Below are 22,621 nucleotides of genomic sequence, written 5' to 3'. Positions count from 1 at the left end.
TCCTTTGGATAGACGCCCCACACGTGCAGCTACATTACAAAAGTTATTTTTATTGTTGAAATGCTGGTTTTACTTCCCAAATACGTTGTTTTCAGCTGAGAAGTGACACCACTGAAAAAGATTATGTGCTTCTTATAGATCCTGTTTTGGGCCACTGCTAAAGTGACCATAAACAATCGGTCATTTCATCAAGATAATTCGTATTCAAATCCAAACTAGTAAATTAGATTAATATTGTAATTTATGAGTAAAACATTTTTCAAAACACAGGCTGAATCACCACGAGGGTGAGAACCAATGACTTGTTCAACGAGACATCAATTGAGTTCACCATTTTATGTCGCCCTCTAGTGTCCACATTACAATGTCGATGGAACTGCAGCAAATACAGGGTTCATATCATGAGCGTCACGGTTCGTGAGTGAAACACCACGCAGATTTTCATCACTACAATTTCTTTATTTGGCAAACAGCTGATAGTCGCTCTTTTTCAGACACATTCTGTTATATAACCATTTACATATTACAGCTTACAAATATAGCTGGTCTTTTTGACAAAAATTACATATTCTATTTGACACCTAAATAAGTATGCTATATAAAAATCGACACATCTTACATTCATGATTAGAAAAATTAGGCTATATATGAAATCGGAAACAGAAGCTCGAATCAAACGGAACACCACGTGACTCAACCTCAAAGGAATCCCATTAGGGGAGGAGGGATTAAAGGTTTCACAAACGGAGACTCTCACTGCGAATTCAATGTCCTCTGAGAGAAGAAGTCGGCTGCCAAAAATCCGTACAGAGAGAATAGCCATGAACAACAATAGAGTCACGTTGGGAGATCTGCCTTTCCATCTCTGCACTTGGTCCGAAGTTCAAAAGTGACTGGGATGAATGGCTGATAAAAACGGCATCACGTCGTACCCCGCCGTCTCCTCTCTCTTAAGGCTTCGATCGAGGATTATGCAGATGCGGCGCCGTCCTATCTGAGCCCGACACATCTGCGTAAATCTCGCGCATCTGCAACACGACTGCAGCTGCCGCCTGGATCAGGGGAAACAACCAATGACCTGCGAGGACCTCCGTCTTGTTGTTGGTCATCATAATAAGCACGGTTTTTAAAAAAATACATCTGCTCTTTTGCGTCGGTGGAGAGTCAAACCTGTCTTTTGTACACAGTATTGCTGATTACTGAGCATTGCATTAGTGAAAAGTTGCTACTCTTTTGAGCCTGCTGTTGACAGGTCCACCGGCATTACGTCGTATAAAAAACCAGATGTGACATGCTCAAACAGTGCGAATAAATCTCTTCTTTTTTTGTATATAGAATCTCTTCAAAAGGTTCGGATTATTACATGACAACATCTGCAAGCATCGACCTAATCGTTACATCGATAGAAAAAAAAAAAACAAGACGGGTTTAACTGGTAAAGAAAAACCTCTTAAAAAACCCAACTGCATTCACCATCTAGAAGCTTATATATGTGTAACTCTTTCCCTGGACTCGGCGATGGAAGGGAGGTGTAAACAACACTGAAGGTCAAGGAGCGAACGTCCCACATCGTGGTAAACACACAACACATAAGTACTTCTCGTCTCAATAAATAAACTTTTATTTCGATTCAGGTAAAATATTTTGAATATTGCCGTTAATATATTCCGATATATGGATAATTTGGTTGTGCTGTCGTTCTACAAAATATAGAATATGAAACAAGGTGTCCACTCTTTTATAGCTGGTGGGCAGCTCATGTTGCAAGCCACGCTCAGTTGTTGAACACTTTATTCATAACTCTCTGAAAAATAGAGCTCCAAACAGCTTCAAGACAGAGGAGAGTGAAGCTTTTCCAACACCACACGACGACAGAAACACCAACGCAGTGTTCACACGTGGAAAAGTACTCAACCACAAATTAACACAGTGTAGGTAAAGTGACCCTAGAATGAGGCGCAGACACACAATGCTAGTGCAAGTTGACACTCGTGTCATTCCATCTTGGACCGAAGATACAATGTGCACTGGCAGCATTTCTTTTTCACTTACACAGCATTAAGTGAGTAGATCAAGAACCCGGCCACGAGTTCGAGCACAGACAGACAGACGGACGGACAGCAGTAGAGAGACAGTAAAGCGTAAAAAGATCATGGAGGTATATGGCATAGAGCGAAAATGGAGGAGAAGTCCTGATACAAAATACTTCTCGGAGAGAGTTGTGTCTGTCCGCCGCTGGGAAAACCTCTCCCCGGCGCTTCTCTCGTCATCCCCGAAGACGCCGCCGCGGCTCGGCGCCTCGCTTGAGGAGTGTTCACCTCAGATAGAAAAATCTAAACAGTCGATGTTTCACCTTTGTTCCGTACAGTTTTTTTTGTTGCCCTGCTTCGTGTCCCGGTCGCCGTCGGCAGCTACATGTGTTGGGCATCCATGATGTCCAGGTATTTGGCCTCAATGATATGAGGAAGCACGGTGTTCCTGTACACAGGCAGCACAGCACAGCACAGGTCAGTCACCTCGACACAGAGAATTCACACGTGAGCAGCGCTGCCGTTTCACTCAGATCATACAGAAGAGCTGATGTCACTTCATGAAACAGTCTCCTCATTTCCTGAGCTCAGTTGGTGGCGCTTGGGTGAGTTGCACGAAAGTGCTCATTGAAATCCCAATGTTTTCGAGCAGACAGTGCCATCTAGAGGGCAGTGGAAATGAGGACACTGTGTCATGTTGAAGACAGATGCCAGGATAGCTTCCGAGTCCCTCCAGGAGCTGGCGGTGTTAGTGCGACGCCAAACATTCACATTTGCCCACAAGTTTTATGACCAAGGGTCGCGATTCGGATGTGAACGATTCTGAATGCTAAATGTCCAAATCCCCATGATTTGAACACCATACTGGGCGGACGTAAACAAACATGGCTGACTCTCCAGGCCATTTCTGACACTCTACATCTCAATTTCTACTTCACTCTAAACCTCATTTTCAAGACGAAGACTTTCAAATAACTGGCGGGTTATAATTCTAAATTATAATATAGAATTCAAAGTTTAAGTTTGGTTCAGAGTCCTGGTTAAGGTTGCGCCTGGGGAAAGGGTTACGCCAAAGAGAGGTCCTCACAAGGATAGAGCAACGTGTGAGTGTGTTTGTGGCATCCTTGTCGAGCTAAATTTGTGGGGACCGACTCTTGGAAACACCTTCTTATGGGGATCTTTTGCTACTTGTGGGGGCCTTTTGCTGGTACACACAATTTGAGGATTAAAAACGTCAAAATAACTGGGTCATCACAAATATCCATGTGTTTTGGATGGTTAGGTTGCCGTCGGCAGGCTGGGGAAAGGGTTATGGCAATGAGAGTTCCTCAAAACAACCCCACAAGGATAGAAATACAAGTGTGTGTGTGTTCTTTCCACTTGAAATACTGAGCATGTTTTGTTAAAAACCGTTGCAGACCGGAGCTTTTTTAGGCTGAAAACTGACACCAGCTGAGACAAGCTTATTTGCAAAGGTCCTTATTTCCAGTCATGTTGTTCCAGAACCAAAATTGATCACAACTGTCACTGCATTTGCTTTAAAAGTCAAGTATTTTTGGCTGCCACGATCAATGAAGGAAGTCAGCAAAATCCTGGAGGGAGCGCTGAGCTGACACCTGCGCTATTCTCAACAGGCTCCATGGACTACAACAAGAGAGCATCCGTTTTCTCCTACCTAATCGGGATCAGAAGGATCATGACCAAAGGGAAGATCATCTTCATGTACGGTATGGGGTACATGCCGAAGGAGCACAGCACCAGCAGCTGCATCATCTGCAGGAAAGTGAAGTAGTGGATCTTCCTCTGGGGCACTTTGCGGATGTAATGAGTCGGCGGGTAGGACGTCTGGGGAGAGAGAGGATGGTGACAGATGAATCAACCGTGCCACCGCAGGACTGGCTCGGTCAGCGAGAGAAGAGGAAGAAGACTGAGTCCAGCCTGTCACACTGGAACAAGAAGATATTTTTATTGTTAGTGCGGTCGGCTGCGTCGGGAAGTTCCTCAACATCCTGTCAGACGGCGAAGCATCAGGCAGGAGAGAGCTATGTATTTAGGGTCGACAACAGTTGCAGCCCAGGACCAGACAGTGATGAGGAGAAAACGCTTGTTTTGGATACTTCTCCCGCGCTGGCAAACTGGCCACACCAAACCAGTCTTGGTGAGACAGGCACAAGTTTGTCTCAGTCTCCAGGTACAAAGGAAACAGGCATCATCTTCAGGCCTGAACACAGATGATGTGTCGGATCTAACAAGACAAACAACCAGAGCGCCGCATGACAGCAGAGGCCGGAGCAGCAGATCCACAGTGCTTAAGCCAAGTGAGCCTCGCACATTCGGGCTGCGACTTGACAGGCCTCCAGTGAGGTGTTAAGGATGTCTGTGAACAACACTGGACACAGCTGATCTGCACGTTGCCTCTGGGCGGATCAGGCGGCAGATTCCAGGCCGACATGAGGTCCAGATAAACCAGCCCATCGCTGTGCAGTTGGAGCCAAAAAAAACAGGAGGAAAAAATAAAATGAAGCCTAAAAGCATTACCAAATAATCTGGTCAAATAAATGAATAAATAATGCTTCAAGTAATTATACAGTGAATTATTATTAATATTCGTATTATTGAATGGCATAAATAATATTTCTTCCATGTAATAAACAATAAATTTGGAACCTTTAGGCTGTCCAACCAAATGACAGAAGGATTTAATGAAGTGTTATTGAAACTCATTTTTACTACAAATTGCAGCATATATTTAATATTCTAACACAGAAATGTCTGAAATAAATACGAGTGTACAGGAGTTGGAACACGGAACACAAAATGTGAGAACAGAAAGGCACTGAACTACAAAGTGTTGATGTTTTACAATTAAATATTATTATTTAAAAAAAAAGGTCTCATATCACTCATGCCTTCCGTCGTATGGAAAGAAAAAATAGTATAAAAAAAAAGGAAAAATAAAAAAAGCAACTTTAGCAAGTTGTTCTTCAACAATTAAGAGACAAAAGTCAAGCATTATCGATCCATGTTGTTGTGTTTGAGGTCAGCAGCTAATCTTGAGCGCAGGGGAACCGGACTGTGATGACCTCACCATGACCTTTCCCTCACATCGGTGGAATGACGATCAGCAATCAGACCTTAATCCTAGAGAGCTCCATTCAGCCACTAGGAGGCGCTAAAGTAAAAGCTTGACACAGCAGCATGATGGTCCAAGCGTTACTGGAGGTGGTAAAAGTATTGTTCAGTGAGTTCTTGACTCTGGCAGGGGCACCGATGAAGACCACTGGTTCGACTGGCTGTTATCTCTCACATACCTGCTCCTTCAGGAGGAGTGCCATCCGGTCACACATCTGGTTCCCGTCTATAGACGTGAGGGCGATGTAGAGGAAGAGGCCGTACAGGACGGGCTTAGGGATCCACTGCAGCGGGAAGGGCACCAGCAGCAACGAAATGCCGATGAAGACGTTGGCGGCCAAAGACGTCACCCGTGTCTCTTTCACCTGAACGATCCTGAGGACACACGGCGGATCGATGAGGGGACGGAGGAGCTGGCTCCACTGACAACCAAGCCTCATTCGCTTCCAGCTGCCGTGGCCCTCTTCATTCACACGTTTGTCTTACCTTTCAGCTCGCGCACGTACGCCTCAAGATACAGAGCATTTCAACAGTGAGGACAGTAGTGGGGGAAGTACTGGAGCAGTGGCAGTGGTGTAGGTGTTTTTGTTTTCGGCCAGCCTTCCACCTCCACATGCATTATTAATGACCTTGCACGGCTGTGTCCACACATCAGAGTGGCGAGCGCCTGCTCCACTTACGTCTCGTAGAGGTGCCCCCCCTCCACGCGCTGCTCCACGAACGCCAGCTGCCGCACGTGGAGGGTGGAGTGAGGGAAGGCGGCGTGCATCCACGGCAACCCCAGCACCGACATGAGGATGTTAATGAGGCCGGAGAGCATCAGGTCCCAGTGATACGCCGTGCCCTTCAGCAACCTGATCACCAGCACAAGTGTGAGACGGCGACAGCACGTGTGACACAGTGCAGTGCAACACAACACCACCTTAGAGTATCTCGCTCCACGCATCGCAGGAGTTGCGTGTTACTTCTCTTGTTATTTCTCAGTGTCAAACGCGAGGCTCGCAGACCCCACCTGACCCGCTCACACACATATTATGAGTACCATTATCAAGAGTACGGCCTGCTAGGAACCAGAATATTCCCTGCTGATTTAAAGAAGCATGAACAGTGAGTTATTCAATCAAACAAAGCTCCAAATGAGCTGTTGCGTCATGAAAAGCTCAGACCGGATCATCCCACTTTCTTTCAACTGCTCCATTTGAATAAGTAATAGCCATGTTCTCTGCCTCGCGCCCAGCAACACATTCTGACGCCACCTACTGTCTGCGGCGTATTGTTGACTGATGTGAAAACCTTGCCTGTTTTCCGGCGCGTTCGTCAGGGAGACCACGATGTTCTGGTCGATGAAGATGAGGAGGGCCAGCAGGAAGCCCAGGCCCATGGCGCTGAGCACGTTCAGGGCTGAGAGCGTCCCCAAGGGAGCGAAGTTGAAGATGGGCTTGTTGTGAACTCTGAAGACTGGAACTGAGCAAAGCAGACACCAAAGAAGGGAGCAGTTAAAAGTCTGACACCCAAGTAGTGGATCAACATATAGACAATATGGAGAGACTGGCATATAAACTGAGACCGAAGCTACACAGTTCAGACTGAGGGCAGTGGCTTGATTTTAAACAACATAACAAATACCTAAAGTAACCAATACGGTCTGACTGTTTAATAACAGCCATTGATTATATTCATCATTAATGTGTATGTTTAAAAAAAAAAAAGGGGAGTTTTTATATATGTATCCGTATGTATGTACTGACTTTATTTTAAGTCTAATTCAATTTCAATTACTTTGACTCGTGTGCATGTGTGTGTGCATATACTTATAAAAGTTTAAGATTAAATATTACAGTGCAAAATCAAACAAAATCCTGTGTAGAATACTGAAGTTAAATCATTTTTAAAAAGTATGAAACTTTTCTCTTCATTATATAGTGTCATAAACAGTACTTCCCTACACTGTGTAGTCAGTAATAGGTGTTACTTTAAACCGGCCATGTCCAAAGTCCGGCCCGGGGGCCAAATGCGGCCCCTGGTCAAATTTCATCCGGCCCGCAGCCTCTGTCATAAAATCAATAATGTCTGGCCCGCACATAGATTATTAAATTGAGCAGCAGTACTGCCACCAGCATATCAAGTAACTTACACACTAAATGCTGTTACTCATTTACCCACTAGAGGGCAGCAGCACTCACTGCGTATGACGCTTTACCCCCAATTTTTTAAAATGGCGGGCCAACGCTTCAATGATAGGTGGAAATTGGACTATTTCTTCACTGAAATACACAACAACTGTGTCTGCCTCATTTGCCAAGAGACAGCGGCTGTTTTTAAAGAGTTCAATGTCACGCGACATTGCCAAACGAGACACGCTGACATGTGCGACAAGGTTACAGGGAAGGCACGCAGCGAGAAATTGAAGCAACTTGAAGCTAGTTTACTCTCACAGCGGCAGTATTTCGCAAGTGTCAAATGAGAATGCCACAAAGGCTAGTTACCAGGTAGCAGCACTGATCGCAAAGCATTGCAAACATTTCACTGAGCACCTTTCACTGAACATTGAACTGCCATGGTGATATATTTCATGTCAAGAAAAAAAAAAAAGTTAAGTGAATATTCAGCTGCAAGTGATATGCATGTTTCAAATGAACCAAAACACACTTAAGATTGAATTATAATAAAAAAGCAAATGTGAAACACATAATGGCCTTTGTTTATATATATTGTTGTTGTACGTAAAGAACGTCAGCCAAGGTCGGCCCCGCCACATTTTTACCACACCAAATCTGGCCCCCTTTGCAAAAAGTTTGGACACCCCTGCTTTAAACTATGAAGAATATGTTTTGAATGTTATCGATCATTTATAGGACTATTCCCCCGTGGTGGAACCCACAATAAGATGGTGCAACGCGTCATGTCGCACTTCAGGGTGCGTTCCAGTTGTACTAGGAAATGGGAGGTTCCCAGTGTTACCGGTGTCATTGCCCAAAGTAGGATTTCCAAGTGGGAAAGAGGGGAATCCTCATCCCCCCGATTATGCAATCCAAGATGGAACGCAAAGAGGAAGTAGAACGCACACCACATTCAGTTGTCAGGTAGAAGCGCTCGATTCTGTTTACTAAGAACTGCACTCTACAAACCAGTGAGTCACTTCTTTCTCCATGAGGCACCCTTAAAATAAAGAAAAGCTTTTTGCCTCTCGCAGCTGAGGAAGTGAAAATTGGCCGAGCACTTAAGTTTTAATTCTCTTCTGGCTCTAATTCGGCAGAAGAGGCCACCTTGGCAACAATGGAGGCAGAATCGCAATAACAATGTGCTTGTGTTTCAGGTCAAGAAATGAAGTGAGCGCGACCTCTAAAAATAAAGGAAAGAATAGGAACACGCAATGCACAATCATTTAGAAGGATTCGACTCATACAGTTTGGTTCGTTGTTTCACCCAAAAACCAAGGCTACAACACATCCCTTATTGGTTTCCATCTTTTGAAGTTTGTTCGACTGAAACATGGAAGTAAATATTAATGCGAAAACGCCTGTCAGAAAGCAACATTTTATTCCTTCAGTCACGTTCGCCCCAGTTAAACTGACGGCGCTGCAGCTGCTAATCACTTCATCATTCATTAAGAAGCTGTGAGAAAACATATTTGTCTGTGCTTGTTGTTGTCGCGGCTTGTGAAGAGGAACTATTTCAAGACTCCGGGGAAATAAAAGTGCTGTTCATTTCCTCCAGGAGAAACCTAGTGACATTTGGAGCACGACTGAGGCTCAGATGAACATGGAGCTACCCTTGGTGAATCACTGAGCGGCTCGAATTGATCGGAATCTTGGAGCACAGATAAAAGCTGCTGCAGAATGAGTGATGTATTTTTTACAAACAGCCTTTGTGACGTCGAGGTTCACATTAAGCGTGAGGGGGAAATATTAAGAGGTCATTGGTGAGTGGAAACCAGAGCCTGCTCTGGCCACGCGGTTCTGGCAGCTCCCTTCGTGATTACAGAGCAAACCATCCGACAGATGATGGTTGTGGCAGGAAATGAATACAAATTAAAGATTCTGGGTCATTTTCAACTGCCATTTCTCAGTTTCGGGTCAGAGTGCACCATCCAGCAGAACTGCAGAATCAGCAGGACTTAAACCGCGGCAAAAGCAATTGTTATTGCTGTTGCTTCTTTCACCAGACTGTAAACGAAAGCATCACAAAAGGCCAATAATAATAATAATTTAAAAAAAAATAACTGACTGAAAAAAGTTCTTCTCCTGGAGGTTTTATTGATGCAAATTATGATGTTCTCTACAGTTATTTTTCAGCCATTTTCTGTTTTGTTTTTTAATCACTGCTTAACAGTAATTTAAAAAAAATACTTTTTTCCCCCAGTATTAAATAGATTTTTCATTTATTTTTTAAGAGCCACTCTTTTATTGTGAAGGATTTCCTGTTTCTGTTTGTTTTGAGTTACACTTACGGCTGGTCCGAGCAACTTAGCATGCCGCTAAACAGCCACAGCACTCACCCTGCTTCATGCAACAGAGCAATGAGTGAGTCTCTGGTTGAATCCAATACAGAGTGCTTTACCTTCTGCTGCTTCAGTGTAAGGCGGGTTGTTACAGGGCTGCCGACTCTCATGCAAATGAGCCTTGTCAGAGGCTCTAAATGTGCGGCGCGGGGACTCCACTACGATTTAGTTAATAAAGTTGGACAACACTGACAGATTACAACTTCAGAAATGTTAAAACGAAACACATCTCGCCACATTTCCATCACCTTTGCTATGAACTACCACCATCATTGTCAAAGAAAAATGACGTAGAGTGATGTTCCAGAGCAAAGCTAGACAGAGAAAACGGTTCACAGCCTCATTCAGATTGGCCGACGCCTGTCCCATCGCAGCAGAGCTCTTAAATTTGAGTTTCTGTCAGTGAGGTAAAGAAAGCGGATTTGCCTTGAGATTTACAGATCATATGATCAGGGTCACACTTGGATCAATATCATTTTCGAAGCACTTCAGGGCCCCTTTGAAGGACTGAAGCCTTAATTGTTTTCTGAAAGAATTCAATCTTTTAAAACGATAAAATGAAGTCGATGAAATAAAATCTGTTTTTATGCGGTTGTAGCTTCAAGCATTTTTTGAATGACTAATGCATTTAACTATAATCACACAAAGCTCGCACATAAACCTGAAAGTACATGAGCATGGAAGGCAAGTGCAGCACCGGCAGGTGCAAACACACGCTAACTATCTGTCATGAAAAACTGTTCAGTCAAGCAATAAATTATACTAACGCTCAATATCGCTGAAAAGGTAGGAGCCGATGAAAGAGAAGATGAGCACGGAGATTGGCAGAGCACAGTCCGACATCATCTCCCTCACTTTGGCGTGGAGGAATGGACTGAAAGAGAGAGGAAGAGGTGAGATGGAGGGGAAAGACAAATAATGGAGGATTACAATTGCTGTGGACAAGACAAGGACAAGGGCTGCAATCCTAACACCACTTAAGTTCCCTGGTCCGTCTTTTGCTTACACAATTGAATCTGGCCGGGAGATGGATTGGATTAAGGGGAACAATCAGAGGCAGAATGTTAATGCTTATCAAATTACGCCTTCGACCCAAAAGGGAGATTTTTAAGAAGCCATGTGTAAAGTTTTAGCAAACTCCGTCCAACTGAAGCCAGACCAGTAGCTCTGGCTAATTAAGTCTTCCCCGGGAGTCTAACCGCCGAGCTGGGCGCCGGCGCACGTACCTCCGTTTGAACTGATAGAGGGTGTAGCCCATCCAGAGCGTCCCCATCGTCAGCAGGAGGGAGAGCACGGGCCTCTCTCGGGTGCAGAGGATGACCGTCTCCGGGAGGGCATGCAGCACCGACCCTGCCGTGAAGTCGCTTTTGTTGGACGGCATCACGTCGACGCGCGTGGGGAGGTCGTCCATGCTTCTGTTGGTCAGCACCGGAGAGAAGTAGTACCTCTGAAAGACTGACAACAGAGGTGGGTTCAGCTGCCAGCAGATCGATGCCTCATTCAGACGGGAGAGTGGGTGGGAGTCTGGGAGTCTTCAGCTGCTGACCATGTCCCTTCCTGCTGCTTCATTTCCACCTGCCTCCAACAACAAAGTCACTGGCAGGAAAACAGACTTCTGAGCTATACCTTCGCAATTGAACCCTAAATCCAGAGTGCATATATATATATATATATATATATATATATATACACACACAAGTTTTTTACAACATTAAATAGGAATCTTTAGAACAGGAGTTATAAACATCCCAACAGTGGCTAGCTTGCAGTCGTCGAGTACGGCAGAAACAAGAACGTGTTGGAGAAACAATGCAAAAGACCGTCATTTAAATAAGTTTTAGACACTCAAGGACAGACGTGGTGATTTATAGAAGCATAATAAAACCAAGGCTGAGCCGAAGGTCTGAAATAAATCCTACTGATCATAAACTACGGCCTGAGACGAGTGCCGCTGTTTGCTTCTTTCATTGAGGACATTAAAATCATGTATTTAAATGACTATGATTCAACAGAGTTAATAAAATCCAACTGGAAATCAAGACTTGGGATTGGCTGCCATCATTCTGCCACCCATCTTGGCGGCGCCGTGATTGACAGCGTCCGACTCTTCGGAGTCATGTTGAAGGCTGTGAAGCTAAAGACCCGATGCCCAAAGAAAAACCGAATTTAAAATAGGGCAGCAAACTAGACCTTGCTGGTGTCAAGGAAATCGCTCCTGTCATTCAAATATGTGACATTCATCAAAGTGTTAACAGGCTTTCCAAGTGTCCTGAATTTGAAGCTCGGACATTTTAAAAAGGAAAGTGGCAATAAAACAAGGGGCTTATTTAGAAGGCATTTGAGTTTTGGACGTGATATTCAAGATTCAACGTTTCATCCGGAACAGCTGCCGTTTTCTACTTCGGGGAATCAATTTATTAAAATTGAGCATGAACTTTCGCAGACAATAAATAGAAGAAGCTCAACTATGGGATCACAGGCTCATATTAGTGGCGAACAAAAGTGTAAACACTAAAGCCTCTTTTGGACTAAATTCAAGTCATTTTCAAAGACTTTTGCTAATATATTATGAGAGACATGAATCTGTAAATATGCCAATAAAATATGTCTAAATATATCAATAACTCTGAACGGACGCATGCCATAATCTCTGTAGAGAAATGGAAAATGACGTGGGATGAAAGGAACTTACTTTTTACAGTTCCTTTGACTGCATCGACCACGAATGCTATGGAAATGAACAGAGCGATAACCTCTTCAGTGGACCTGCAAACAACAACATTCTTAAGTTATATTTTCAATCTGCATTTTCCTTTGCAACAGCAGCTTATTCAATCGCTGAGGAATAAAAGTTCATCATCGTTTTTAGACACTTCTTATCTCAATAATCACACTGCAGACACCACATATAGCAAATGAATCAATTTAACATTGATACCTGTGCCTCTCTTATGGAGCTTCAAATACATATAATTTATTCAGCCTTTTGAAAGAGAACAGAAGTATATTTGAGTGTGTGCAGGACTGTATTGATCCCTTCACCTCTTGAAGAGCTTCATGAGCAGGCTGACGTTGAAAATCCCTCCCAAAATAAGAAAGAGGCAGTTCCACAGCCCGATACAGGCGTAGAAGGCTGGAAAGTTCAGGTTGTAGTCATCACAGATTCCTCGGATCACTGTATATTGGAGGGAGAAAAAAAATCAATCAATAGCTGAATGTAATTGCCGATTTGCAAAAAATCCATGCTTAAAAAGCTCATTTCCATGTGGACACTTTGAAGTTCGTAATGTATCATTGGCTGTCTTCCTAACCACCTGTTCTCCTTAACTTTGTTCCCAAACCTCTCCACACGTCCCTCTGATAAACTCATGTCTGATCTCTACTGGTGACCAGTACAGTCCATTAGAATGTCTCCACCTGTTGGATCCCATTGATAAATCCAGATCTATTGTCAGCAATGTTCCACTTCAGATTCACATGATTACCTCATCACTAAAAACCAAATACAGCTAACAATCGCAGACCGATAACACTCTTTTATGCTAGTTGTGACTATACATATACAACACACAGTTGTCATCATCATCAAACGTACGCGATGGAATATTCGCCAGACAAATACCAATAGCAACACACTTGTCTCACAAATGATTAAAGTCGATCAGTTTCAGTTAAGAAACTCCTCAAGGGCACCGAGTTCAAGCACTCATTTAAGTGCTTTTGCTCACCCTGTCACATGCTGCTGGTCACATGCCGAGCTGTCACATGAACATCAACCAAAAGCCACAAAAACCTTAGAAAAAAAAGAGGAAGCACGCTTGTCGACAAACACATCCTCAAAGAAGCGTCCTATTCTGCACGAGATAATTGAGAACGCATGATTCAGTCACTCCCCGCCGCAAGAAGTGATTCAGTTTCCAAAGACGTTGGACATTGAAATGCTTTCTTAGATATGACTGGAATAAATGGGGAGGGGAGAAGGAACAGTCAGTAGTAGTGCAGTGACTGATCTTTTATAACCCTGAAGTGTTAATATTCCTGATTCGATTTGTATTCACACCAGCTATATAGCCAACGCAGCCTTCGTCTAGACCTAAAGCCAGCTCAAAACTCAAGCTAATTATTCTCATGAGACCCTGTTTAGCAAAACTCTGACCCATTTACATCAAAGATCATCACAACACAAGCTAACAGAAGCTTTGTTGCTGCCCCCCATTCTCCTTCCACCGTCTCTTAAAATCAGCCGGTGCTGTCGTGTTGAAAGGTTGCGAGTTACGATATTCAAGCAGGAACCAGGGTTCCCTCCGTCGCGCCAAATAATGACATTTATATGCTTTGTGAGCAAACGTGCGAACAAGCAGAATTTCAATCTGTTGGTGAAAGAAAGGGCAGCTGAGGACACCTGCTTCAGTTGTACGCAGCTGGGTTCAAAAATTCTGCTTCCTCAAACCTTAAAAAAAGCCCTTGGGCAAACGGTCTAAAAGAGGAGGGCTGAGCTATATTAGAGAAGTGTGAAGGCCTACCGCTAATGAAGATGGCGAGGGGTGCCGTGGTCAGAGGGACAACCAGAGGCGACCCAGCAAACAGTGAGTAAATGACTCCTCCGATGCTCTGGCCGATGATGGTCTTCCGAACGTCTGGATGGAAGGAGAAACACAGTTGTATACTGTTGATCAACAGGAATGATTCAGAAATCCAACTGTCAAGTTCTAAGTCTGTTTGGTGTAGGGACACACCTGGGTTTTGGTGGCCATAAAAACAACTTTGCTTTGCTATAAAAGGAGCTTTATTTTATTTAAACTGTCCCACAAGATGAATAAGGTATTCAGGCTCATGTGTTTGGGAACTTAATGATCTGCCTCAACAACAACAATCATTAGCGTACTGGAGGCTTGTGTTCCTCCATCCTCCACAGAGGAACCAAGAGTGTGTTTCTCGCTAAGTCAGCAACGATCTGAAAAAGCAACTAACTAATTAAGCGGCTCTAGGTCCCACACCATGTTCTCAGGTAGGTGGAACACGCCCTTCCCCATAAGAGCACGACAAAAACCAAATGTTCCTCAGCGACAAGGACAGCATTGAGGAAGAAAGAGCAGAGTTTTAAAAGCAAAGCTCTCAATTTCTGAGTTCATCTACGTCCCGACCCTCACCCTACGGTCACAAGCTTTGGGTAGTGACCGAAAGATTGCAGATACAAGTGACGGAAATGAGTTTCCTCCGCAGGGCGTCTGGACTCGAGAGAGATGGAGAGTGAGGGACTCAGTCATCCGAGAGTGGCCCGGAGTGAAGTTGCTGCTTCGGCCTGGGCTGCTCGTCATGATGCCTCCTCGACCTTTCCAAAATAGAGAGGCTCGGGGAAGTTCCGAGATGCACTGACAGGGTTACATCTCTGAGCTGCCCTCGGAACGTTGGGATACTCCCAAGAGTGAGAGAACCCCAGATGAGCTGGGGCTCAGAATCTGTCTTCATATTTATCCTGTTCATTTTAGACGTCCTTTATGTGTCCCACGGTGATGAAATTCAACATTTAAAAAAAGATATTATTTTTAAGACAGTCCCTTTACCAATCTCGCCGCGAGTGCTTTCATCATTGAGGGAGCCAAACGCGATGGCTGGCAGGAGGATGGCGATGTAGAGGAAGATGGCGGTCGTCATGTACTTCAGCAAGGTTTTATTACTGCCAACTATACCTGAGGGAGACACACACAAACACATGAGTCATATCTGCCTCATAATAGAGCAGAGGAGGCTCAGCACTTAGAACAGAGTTTAATCACCTCAGTCTTTCATGAAGTTGATCCCACTAGCATGTAACATTGTTTTCGCTGCAAAGGAAAATGAGGCACCGAATCTCCCCTGATACAGTGAACTACATCCTGCCAATCTATGATTACAAAGCAGAATCAGGAGTTCAGACTTGTTTATTTGTCTCTACCCCAAATCATGGGATCAAAAATGAACAAGGCAAATCTGTATTTTGTTGAATTTTCTGGAACACTTCCATTATTCTGCTGTCCCTCCTCTCTGATCATGAAGGCCTTTTAAGTATTACAAACAGGAGTATTCCAGGGGGAAATGGAATCTCTATAACCAATCACAGGGTGGTGGGAGCTACGTATGAGGGGAGTGTTCATTTGTCAACACAACATTACGCACAAACAAACATAACCTTCACAGTTGGGTGTATTTTGGAGGTATTCTGTTGGATTTACCAATGCCCTAAAGCTTACTTACTTATTTACTTATTTTTTGCCATAATAAAATAAAGTGTAATTGCACATACTCTCATGATTTTTTTTTAAATTTCAGGCAAATTGATGCACTTAAGTCTTTTGTGTTACAGACAAAAACAATCTGAATAAAGTTATTCTTTGTTGCAAGTTGATCTATATTACTTTCTTTTTTTTTAACAAGGATACAATGTTATGCAGAGGTGTACTGGGGCACTGCATTACAGCATCAGGTGGTCAGGGGGGTTAAACCCTGCACTCAGTGATGGGCTGATGAGGCTTCATGAAACACTGTCCTCATTTCCAGAGCCACTAGATGATGCACTCTCTGATCTAAAATATTTAACTTTGAACACCCATTTTAATGACCCCTAACTTCATTTTTTTTAGCCAATGGCGCCAGCGACTGAGTAAAGAAACTTCAAATGAAGGATTGAATGGCACGTTCCAGCACACACAAAACATTTAAAACATATTTTTGATTGTTTGTCCACCAACACCGACCATGTTGTCATCAAACCAGGGAGTAGCCAATCGTAAGGGAGATAAATGAATAAATCCATCTTGCTTGGTGCATAACTGTCCACTAAGAAGTCGGTCTGGTTTTTGTGCGAGGGCAAATGAAAGCAATAACCCGTACATGCCACCGAATCATTTGTCATCAGACCAGGAAGTGGAACATAACCCAAGATGCTTGGCAAACAACCTGCTTGAGTCTTAAAATTGCCACTGCTGAATGTGATATCATCGTCTGGTCACATGTTGTGCCTACACCAGTTGCGTGAGGGCGATAACATTGGCAAAAAAAATACAATGTGTGTGGAAACTAGATGCTTGGCGGAGGTATGCGCTCTGCAAGTGCCTTCATATTTATATTTTGACATAGCAAATCAACTCTCACGTAAATCAGAGGTTTTGAGGTTCATCGTGTCGCAGCGCCATCTACATCAACAATGAAAGTTGTGTGATTATAATATCAGGTGCCGTAATATCCCACGTTGAAAACAAACAGGAGCATATGGCTAGACACCTGAGACGACTCTGGTAGTGACACAGATGCCACGCTGATGTAATTGAGGGAAAAAAAAAAAAAAAAAGGTGACAGACAAATGAGGAGCCGCCAGAAGCCCCCCAGTGCGGTATAATGAGGATGATTCACTTTCACTATGAGTCTGGGTCAAACCCACCATCTGTGAAGTCAGAGGTGTAGAAAGGCAGTCGGCGGCACAAGTCCTCATAAATCCCCCGGCCGGCTCTGAAGAAATCTTGACACTGTGGACAGATGGGGAAAAGGCTAGAGTTGTAGCGCTGGTCAGGAAATCACTGGTGCACAAGAACTAAACCAGAACCAGCCAGTCGAGCTGAAAACACCTGGAGTCACACAGACAAATGTCACCCGAGGATTTGCAGACTTGCTGGACCGAAGAGTCACAGTCGCTAGCTGTGAAAAAGTCTAGGACAGTTTTACGTCGACCACCACTTTGTTTATTGATTGATGCGACAAGCCGAGCAGAGGAGAACTGGTGGAAACAGTTGGAGAAGAGGTTTGAGGCTAAAAAACTATCAGAAATGGCTTCAGACCTATAATAATATGAGAGCACATAATGCTCCTTTGGTGTTAAAATCCCAGAATCCTTCACCCGCCATGGCTGTATTCACCTGGCAGTCTGTTAGTGTCGAGGAAGCTCCTTTGCAAGCTTAGATTAGCAGTGGTGGGAACTAACTTCTGTTCTGCCCCTGTAGAAATGCAGTTTATAAATTTATGGAACTGAATATTGGAGTCAGACAACAGGTAGATGAAGCAAAAGGTGGAAAGAATTCACCTCACAGGGCGTCAAGGGAATTCGTTTTTTTTTTTATTTATATTTGAAACTTTTTTGCTGACAAAAACATTTTTGGTATATCATTTTTTAACAATGTCAGATGAGGTCTGAAATTAATGTCTTTAATTTGTCAGACATCCTCATGGTCAAAAACAAGAGGTTTAAAATTGTGATTTCATTTGGCAGCAGAGAGCACTTGTTTACAATTAAGACAACAAAAATGCATCACTACATACAAGAACTTGAACGGACAAAATTGAAAACTGCTGATAGGAAAAGCAGCATGAGATAAGGTTTTAATTAATTTGCTCAGTGAAATATACATTTTATATACATGTATATTAATTTATAGATTACTTTTTTATTTATAAATAGTTTACTTTTTGTTTACTGTTTTATCAACATTTTTTTTTTTTGCTGCATTTGTGATTCAATGAACAAGAGGATGAACTTCTGTAGTTGCTGGTGGCAATCGCAAATATCAGTAATGCTCCAGGAAAGTGGAACGATGTACCTTCCACACCTATTTCAATATTTCCACTTCATTTCCTTTAGTCTTGCTGCATGTCTTTTTTACTCCTATTTTCCATCTGTCTTCCCCCACACATCCCTTTCTCACTGAGTGGCACTGAGCCTTTCAAGCCGAGGGATAAACACCAAGCGAAATCCTCCGCTATTAAAAAAAAGACCCTACACAAGAGGAAATGTCTGGGAGCCCTGGCCTGTCAGTGGCAACATTAGGCAGCGATATTGGTGGGTCACAAAGAGAGGAAGCCCTTTGGACGTGGGAGTATGTGTGAATGTGAGTGTGCGTTTTTCTGCAGCTACAGGGTGCGGGCTTCTGACAGCTCTCAGAGATGTAAGGTCATCTGTGAGGGCCTGGCAGAAGTTGACGCTGATTGATTATGGAAAGAGAAAAGATGGACGCGTCCAGCTGGGAGATAGACACTCAAGAGGAGAGCAAGGATGAAAAGATGTGCGGAGAGATGGAGGGGGATTTCTATAAGGAATGGATTTAAATAAGGCAAAGGAACTTTGCATAAAACTGCATTATATAACACATCAAAGAGGACTCAAGGTCGTCTACACCTCATGCAACAAACTCGAGGCCCGGGTGCCAAATCTGGTCAACAGAGAAATTTTAAATGGCCAGTAAGACAGAAGATTAATCTGGAGAGAGGCGCCACTGATTAATCCAAGAAAAAAAAGCAGCATTATTATCATTATTATTTTATTAAGAAGATAATTTGACGTACATCTTGCAGTGGAGACTGAAGAGAATTCACAGTTTCACCAGATGGTTTTGAATGTTGCTTAAGCCTCAGATGTCAAACTGATTAATTTTGGCCACAAGACTCTCTTATTCCTTCAAATAAAACGGTGCGTAATACGCTCTGAACAAATGAATGCAAAAACATTGAAAACTGAAAGGCCAATTTCCTCAACTAGAGTTTTTCAATTCAAATTTCAGGGAACTAGAGTTTTGATTTTTCATGAATTTAGACAAACGGCCAGATGATGGGCAGAAGTTGCCTAAATTTTACTTAAAATTATACATTAGAGTTCAAGATTCTTATGACTCTTTTGCTACAGCTCAAACTTAATAACACAGAATATAAATTAACTGAAACTAAAATACCCGTGATGTTAAGGTAAATATTTAAAATATTTTGAGGGAAGTGTAACAGACATATGTGATGCCAAGTGGCACCTCTTCAGCCAGACACCTAAACACATCTCTCTCACTCCCACTAATAGACTCACAGGAAAACTGCCGCTCACCATGAGGGGTTTGTGACTGTGAGGATCAGTTTCTTCTTCTTTCCCCAATGCCGTTGGGTGCTGGTGAACTGCAGTCAGCTGGTGTCTCTGGAACACCAGGGCCTCTTTAAACTCCTCCTGTGTTTTCGTCTCCAGCAGCTTCTGCCGGAATGAGATGTCGGAAAAAAGTGTGGCGAAAGTGCGGCCCAGCTCCATTGCCGTCTTTGTACTTTTCTGCAGGAGAACAAGACGGTAACACTTTCTCAGAAAAGTGATCGAGAAGACGTTCACCAAGGTCAAGGCATAACCATTTCTACTATGTCAGATCTATAGTTTTCCATTCCAAAACGTCACTGACTTTTGATCGTTAGCTTGCACACGACAAAATAAAAAAAGTCTGGTGACACAAGGTACATAACACATTATTCAACAGGTTGCAGCAATGGCGGACGAGCTAGCTAACGTCTTTCCATAGAACCTTCTTTTTTAGATATTTAATAAGCACCACAATGGTGAAGGCGGTTCAAAGGTAAGAAACGTGAGTTTCTATTTTTGAAACTTCCACAGAGTGAATCCAAAATAGATGACAACCTAAACAGGGGTTTCTTGGAAGTCTCACCATCAGAGCATCTTTAAATGAAGCCCATGCCTTCTTGGTCATGACAGAATAGAAATTCACAAAAGGCATAAACGTCTCAGAATTGAGGGACACGGAAATTTGCCCTCATGGACACCAACCAGAGGAATTTAGATTAAACATTATAATCGTATCCTACAGAGAATGTCCTCACAGAAGTCTTCACCAAAATGCATAATTGGAACATAGCAGTGGTTTATCCTCACTTGAGGCTGAGATTAATGTTGGAGAGAAAGCCATTAGTGGTTGTGTGAAGAGTAGTCAAAGCTTTGAGGGGTAGCAGGAACACAGTGGGAGATTCATGAGAAGAAGAAGAAACCAAACAGACACAAAGTGGAAACAGGATGCGGTAATCATCCGCTACAGACGACACGAAAGCGCAGGCTGAGCTGATGGATGAAGGACATTCAGTCTGTTATGGCAAACAATACAAGAGACTGAGGGAGATTTTGTGTATGCCTGGTTGAAACTGGGGACGGTGCGCTGAAGGACATCAGGGCTGAGTGGCTGAATTGCAAGAAGAATGAGTTCATGCTTTAATGGAGAGGAAAGGTATTACAGTTGATGCGACCCTCTACTCGAGCTCTTCAGTCCAGGAACAAACACGCACAACAGTGACGTCAAGATGTTCTGCAACCAACAATGCTTATATGCTTTGAAAAAAACAAGTCGGAATTATTGGAGCTTCAAAAAATATTTGCAGTAGAGTGGTTGTTAGAACAATTTCGACTGTAATAACCATAGGTCTGCATCGATGTGGAAAAATTATTTCTCAGCTTTTATGTCCAAAATAAATCACTCTTAATGACCACTAGAAAAGCTCCTATTTGCCATGAAACACTTCCTATGTAAACATGCCTCCACTGTCTCTTGGGGATGATTTATCTCCAACGATGAGCTCCAACTCTTCGGAGGGTCTCCTTGACATCACTCTGATCCTTATCACCCTCCAGAGACCGGCTGGGCCACTACCAGACGTTAAAGTGGTTTCCCGCGAACATTTCTTCACCACTTTTATGTGTGTTTCGGCCTGTTGCCATGCTGAACTCTGCACAGGCGCCCAAGGGCAAGTTTCTCTGGAGACTGCCTTGATGTGGTTGTTGAGAATCCTGATGTATTGCTCTTTTTTCATGGTGCAGTTTACTGTGATCTGGTTCCCTGGTCCACTGGCAAAAAAACATCCCCAATCATTAGGTTCCCACCACCAAATTTAGATTGTATTACATGGCCTTTATTAGTCCCACAGTGGGGAAATTCTAGTTTGACAGTAGCCCACTCGTAAGTCGTCACATATCGAGACGGTGGTCAAAAGGATTTTTTTCCGCAGTCAGCCGTCCTCACTGCATGTTGACACATTATGCTTTCTATAGAAACAAATGTTTCCCCTCACGCCGGCACTTCCTAAAACCATATATGGTACCTCATGAGCTCGATTCACAGTGCCAAAAATGTGGTATTGTGAGTCAAGCTCATGGTCACACGCAGAACTATATATGTCACGACACGGTACCTTGTGATCATGAGCAGGGTGAGGAAAATATGGCAATCTGCGTCAAGCTCAGGAGGTGCTATATACACCATCATATTGTTCCAAATGTGACCTTGACTCAGAGTATAAGGTGGAAAATGAGGCTGCGTGAGTCAAGCTCAGGGCCAGTTGAGGTGCTATATATACCAAGAAGCAGACTACTGTACATTCGTCACACCTATCCTTATCCAGACCATCCTTTCTGAACGTCAGGAAATGCAGCGTGAGCTGGAAACATGATGGATCAACATGTGAACACTGGATACGTCCACTCGACAACCATCAATGTGAGACACTATGAAAAGATTGAATGGATTTGTTCAACTGGCACTGAACAAGCAACAGATTTTAGATCACCCAACACTGTCACAACCAGAACTCAAGTTTGGACCAATTTACCTTGGGGAGAATTGACTACATAATCGTTCTGTAGCTGCTTTTTTTGTTGCAATTTCCCACACCTCAAGTCAAGGACACAGGATATTGTATTTTAATGCCGTAAACTCAAAATATAGCACTGTACAGACTCATAACTGCATCACGTGACATTGGATGGAGAGTACCACAAAACTCAGACTCGCTTGACAGGATGTCAGACTGCAAGTTCGACAGAGCAGCGACGCTTCCGTAGACACTTTCAGAGGGTCTCCTTTTTGTATCACTGTAGCCAAACAATTGGATTTTAGCCTTGTCTATGCCAGCAGTCTTGTTATTTGAACTGGCTGAGATGCTGACCCCAGCATGGCCCTGACTCTCCATGATTCGTTCCCTCCTCCCCGACTCCCTGGGGCAGCACAGGTGTCACTTATATGGCCCTATTTCCCTTTCCTGACTTGTGAGCAGCCACTATGCCCAGCCGCAGGTCTTCAGCGAGCTCTTTTGTCTTCGCCACAAACCGACTGCAGAGAGCTGCTGTTTTACACCTGTTGAGCTGATTAAAACAGCTGTTGCCAATGAATCAGGGTAATTAAGACGCTTC

The 22,621-nt window shown here is 43.5% G+C and overlaps 1 protein-coding gene across 6 annotated transcripts in view; it reads right to left on the bottom strand.

The window, feature by feature from the left end:
* Window positions 1-346: 346 nt before the first annotated feature.
* The window catches only part of slc4a11 (solute carrier family 4 member 11), a 76,562-nt gene continuing 54,287 nt past the window's right edge, over window positions 347-22,621 (bottom strand). For 3 of the 6 annotated variants that reach the window (XM_053844642.1, XM_053844643.1, XM_053844644.1), the window contains 13 exons: window positions 19,499-19,711; window positions 17,081-17,165; window positions 15,228-15,353; window positions 14,187-14,300; window positions 12,706-12,838; window positions 12,356-12,429; window positions 10,890-11,118; window positions 10,431-10,537; window positions 6,461-6,626; window positions 5,843-6,016; window positions 5,342-5,537; window positions 3,706-3,875; window positions 348-2,478 (listed from right to left, as the gene is read on the bottom strand). In XM_053844642.1, coding sequence (XP_053700617.1) covers window positions 2,412-2,478; window positions 3,706-3,875; window positions 5,342-5,537; window positions 5,843-6,016; window positions 6,461-6,626; window positions 10,431-10,537; window positions 10,890-11,118; window positions 12,356-12,429; window positions 12,706-12,838; window positions 14,187-14,300; window positions 15,228-15,353; window positions 17,081-17,165; window positions 19,499-19,711 — 1,854 coding nt within the window. In that variant the 3' untranslated portion in view covers window positions 348-2,411. Of the gene's footprint in view, window positions 2,479-3,705; window positions 3,876-5,341; window positions 5,538-5,842; window positions 6,017-6,460; window positions 6,627-10,430; window positions 10,538-10,889; window positions 11,119-12,355; window positions 12,430-12,705; window positions 12,839-14,186; window positions 14,301-15,227; window positions 15,354-17,080; window positions 17,166-19,498; window positions 19,712-22,621 lie in introns of all 6 variants that reach the window. The other 3 variants (XM_053844647.1, XM_053844646.1, XM_053844645.1) reach the window with 2 other exon arrangements.

Source organism: Synchiropus splendidus, chromosome 16 (assembly GCF_027744825.2).
Source record: "Synchiropus splendidus isolate RoL2022-P1 chromosome 16, RoL_Sspl_1.0, whole genome shotgun sequence".
Lineage (NCBI taxonomy): Eukaryota > Metazoa > Chordata > Actinopteri > Syngnathiformes > Callionymidae > Synchiropus > Synchiropus splendidus.
The sequence above is the reverse complement of the archived record's forward strand: the minus strand, read 5'-3'. Positions and strand labels throughout refer to the sequence as shown.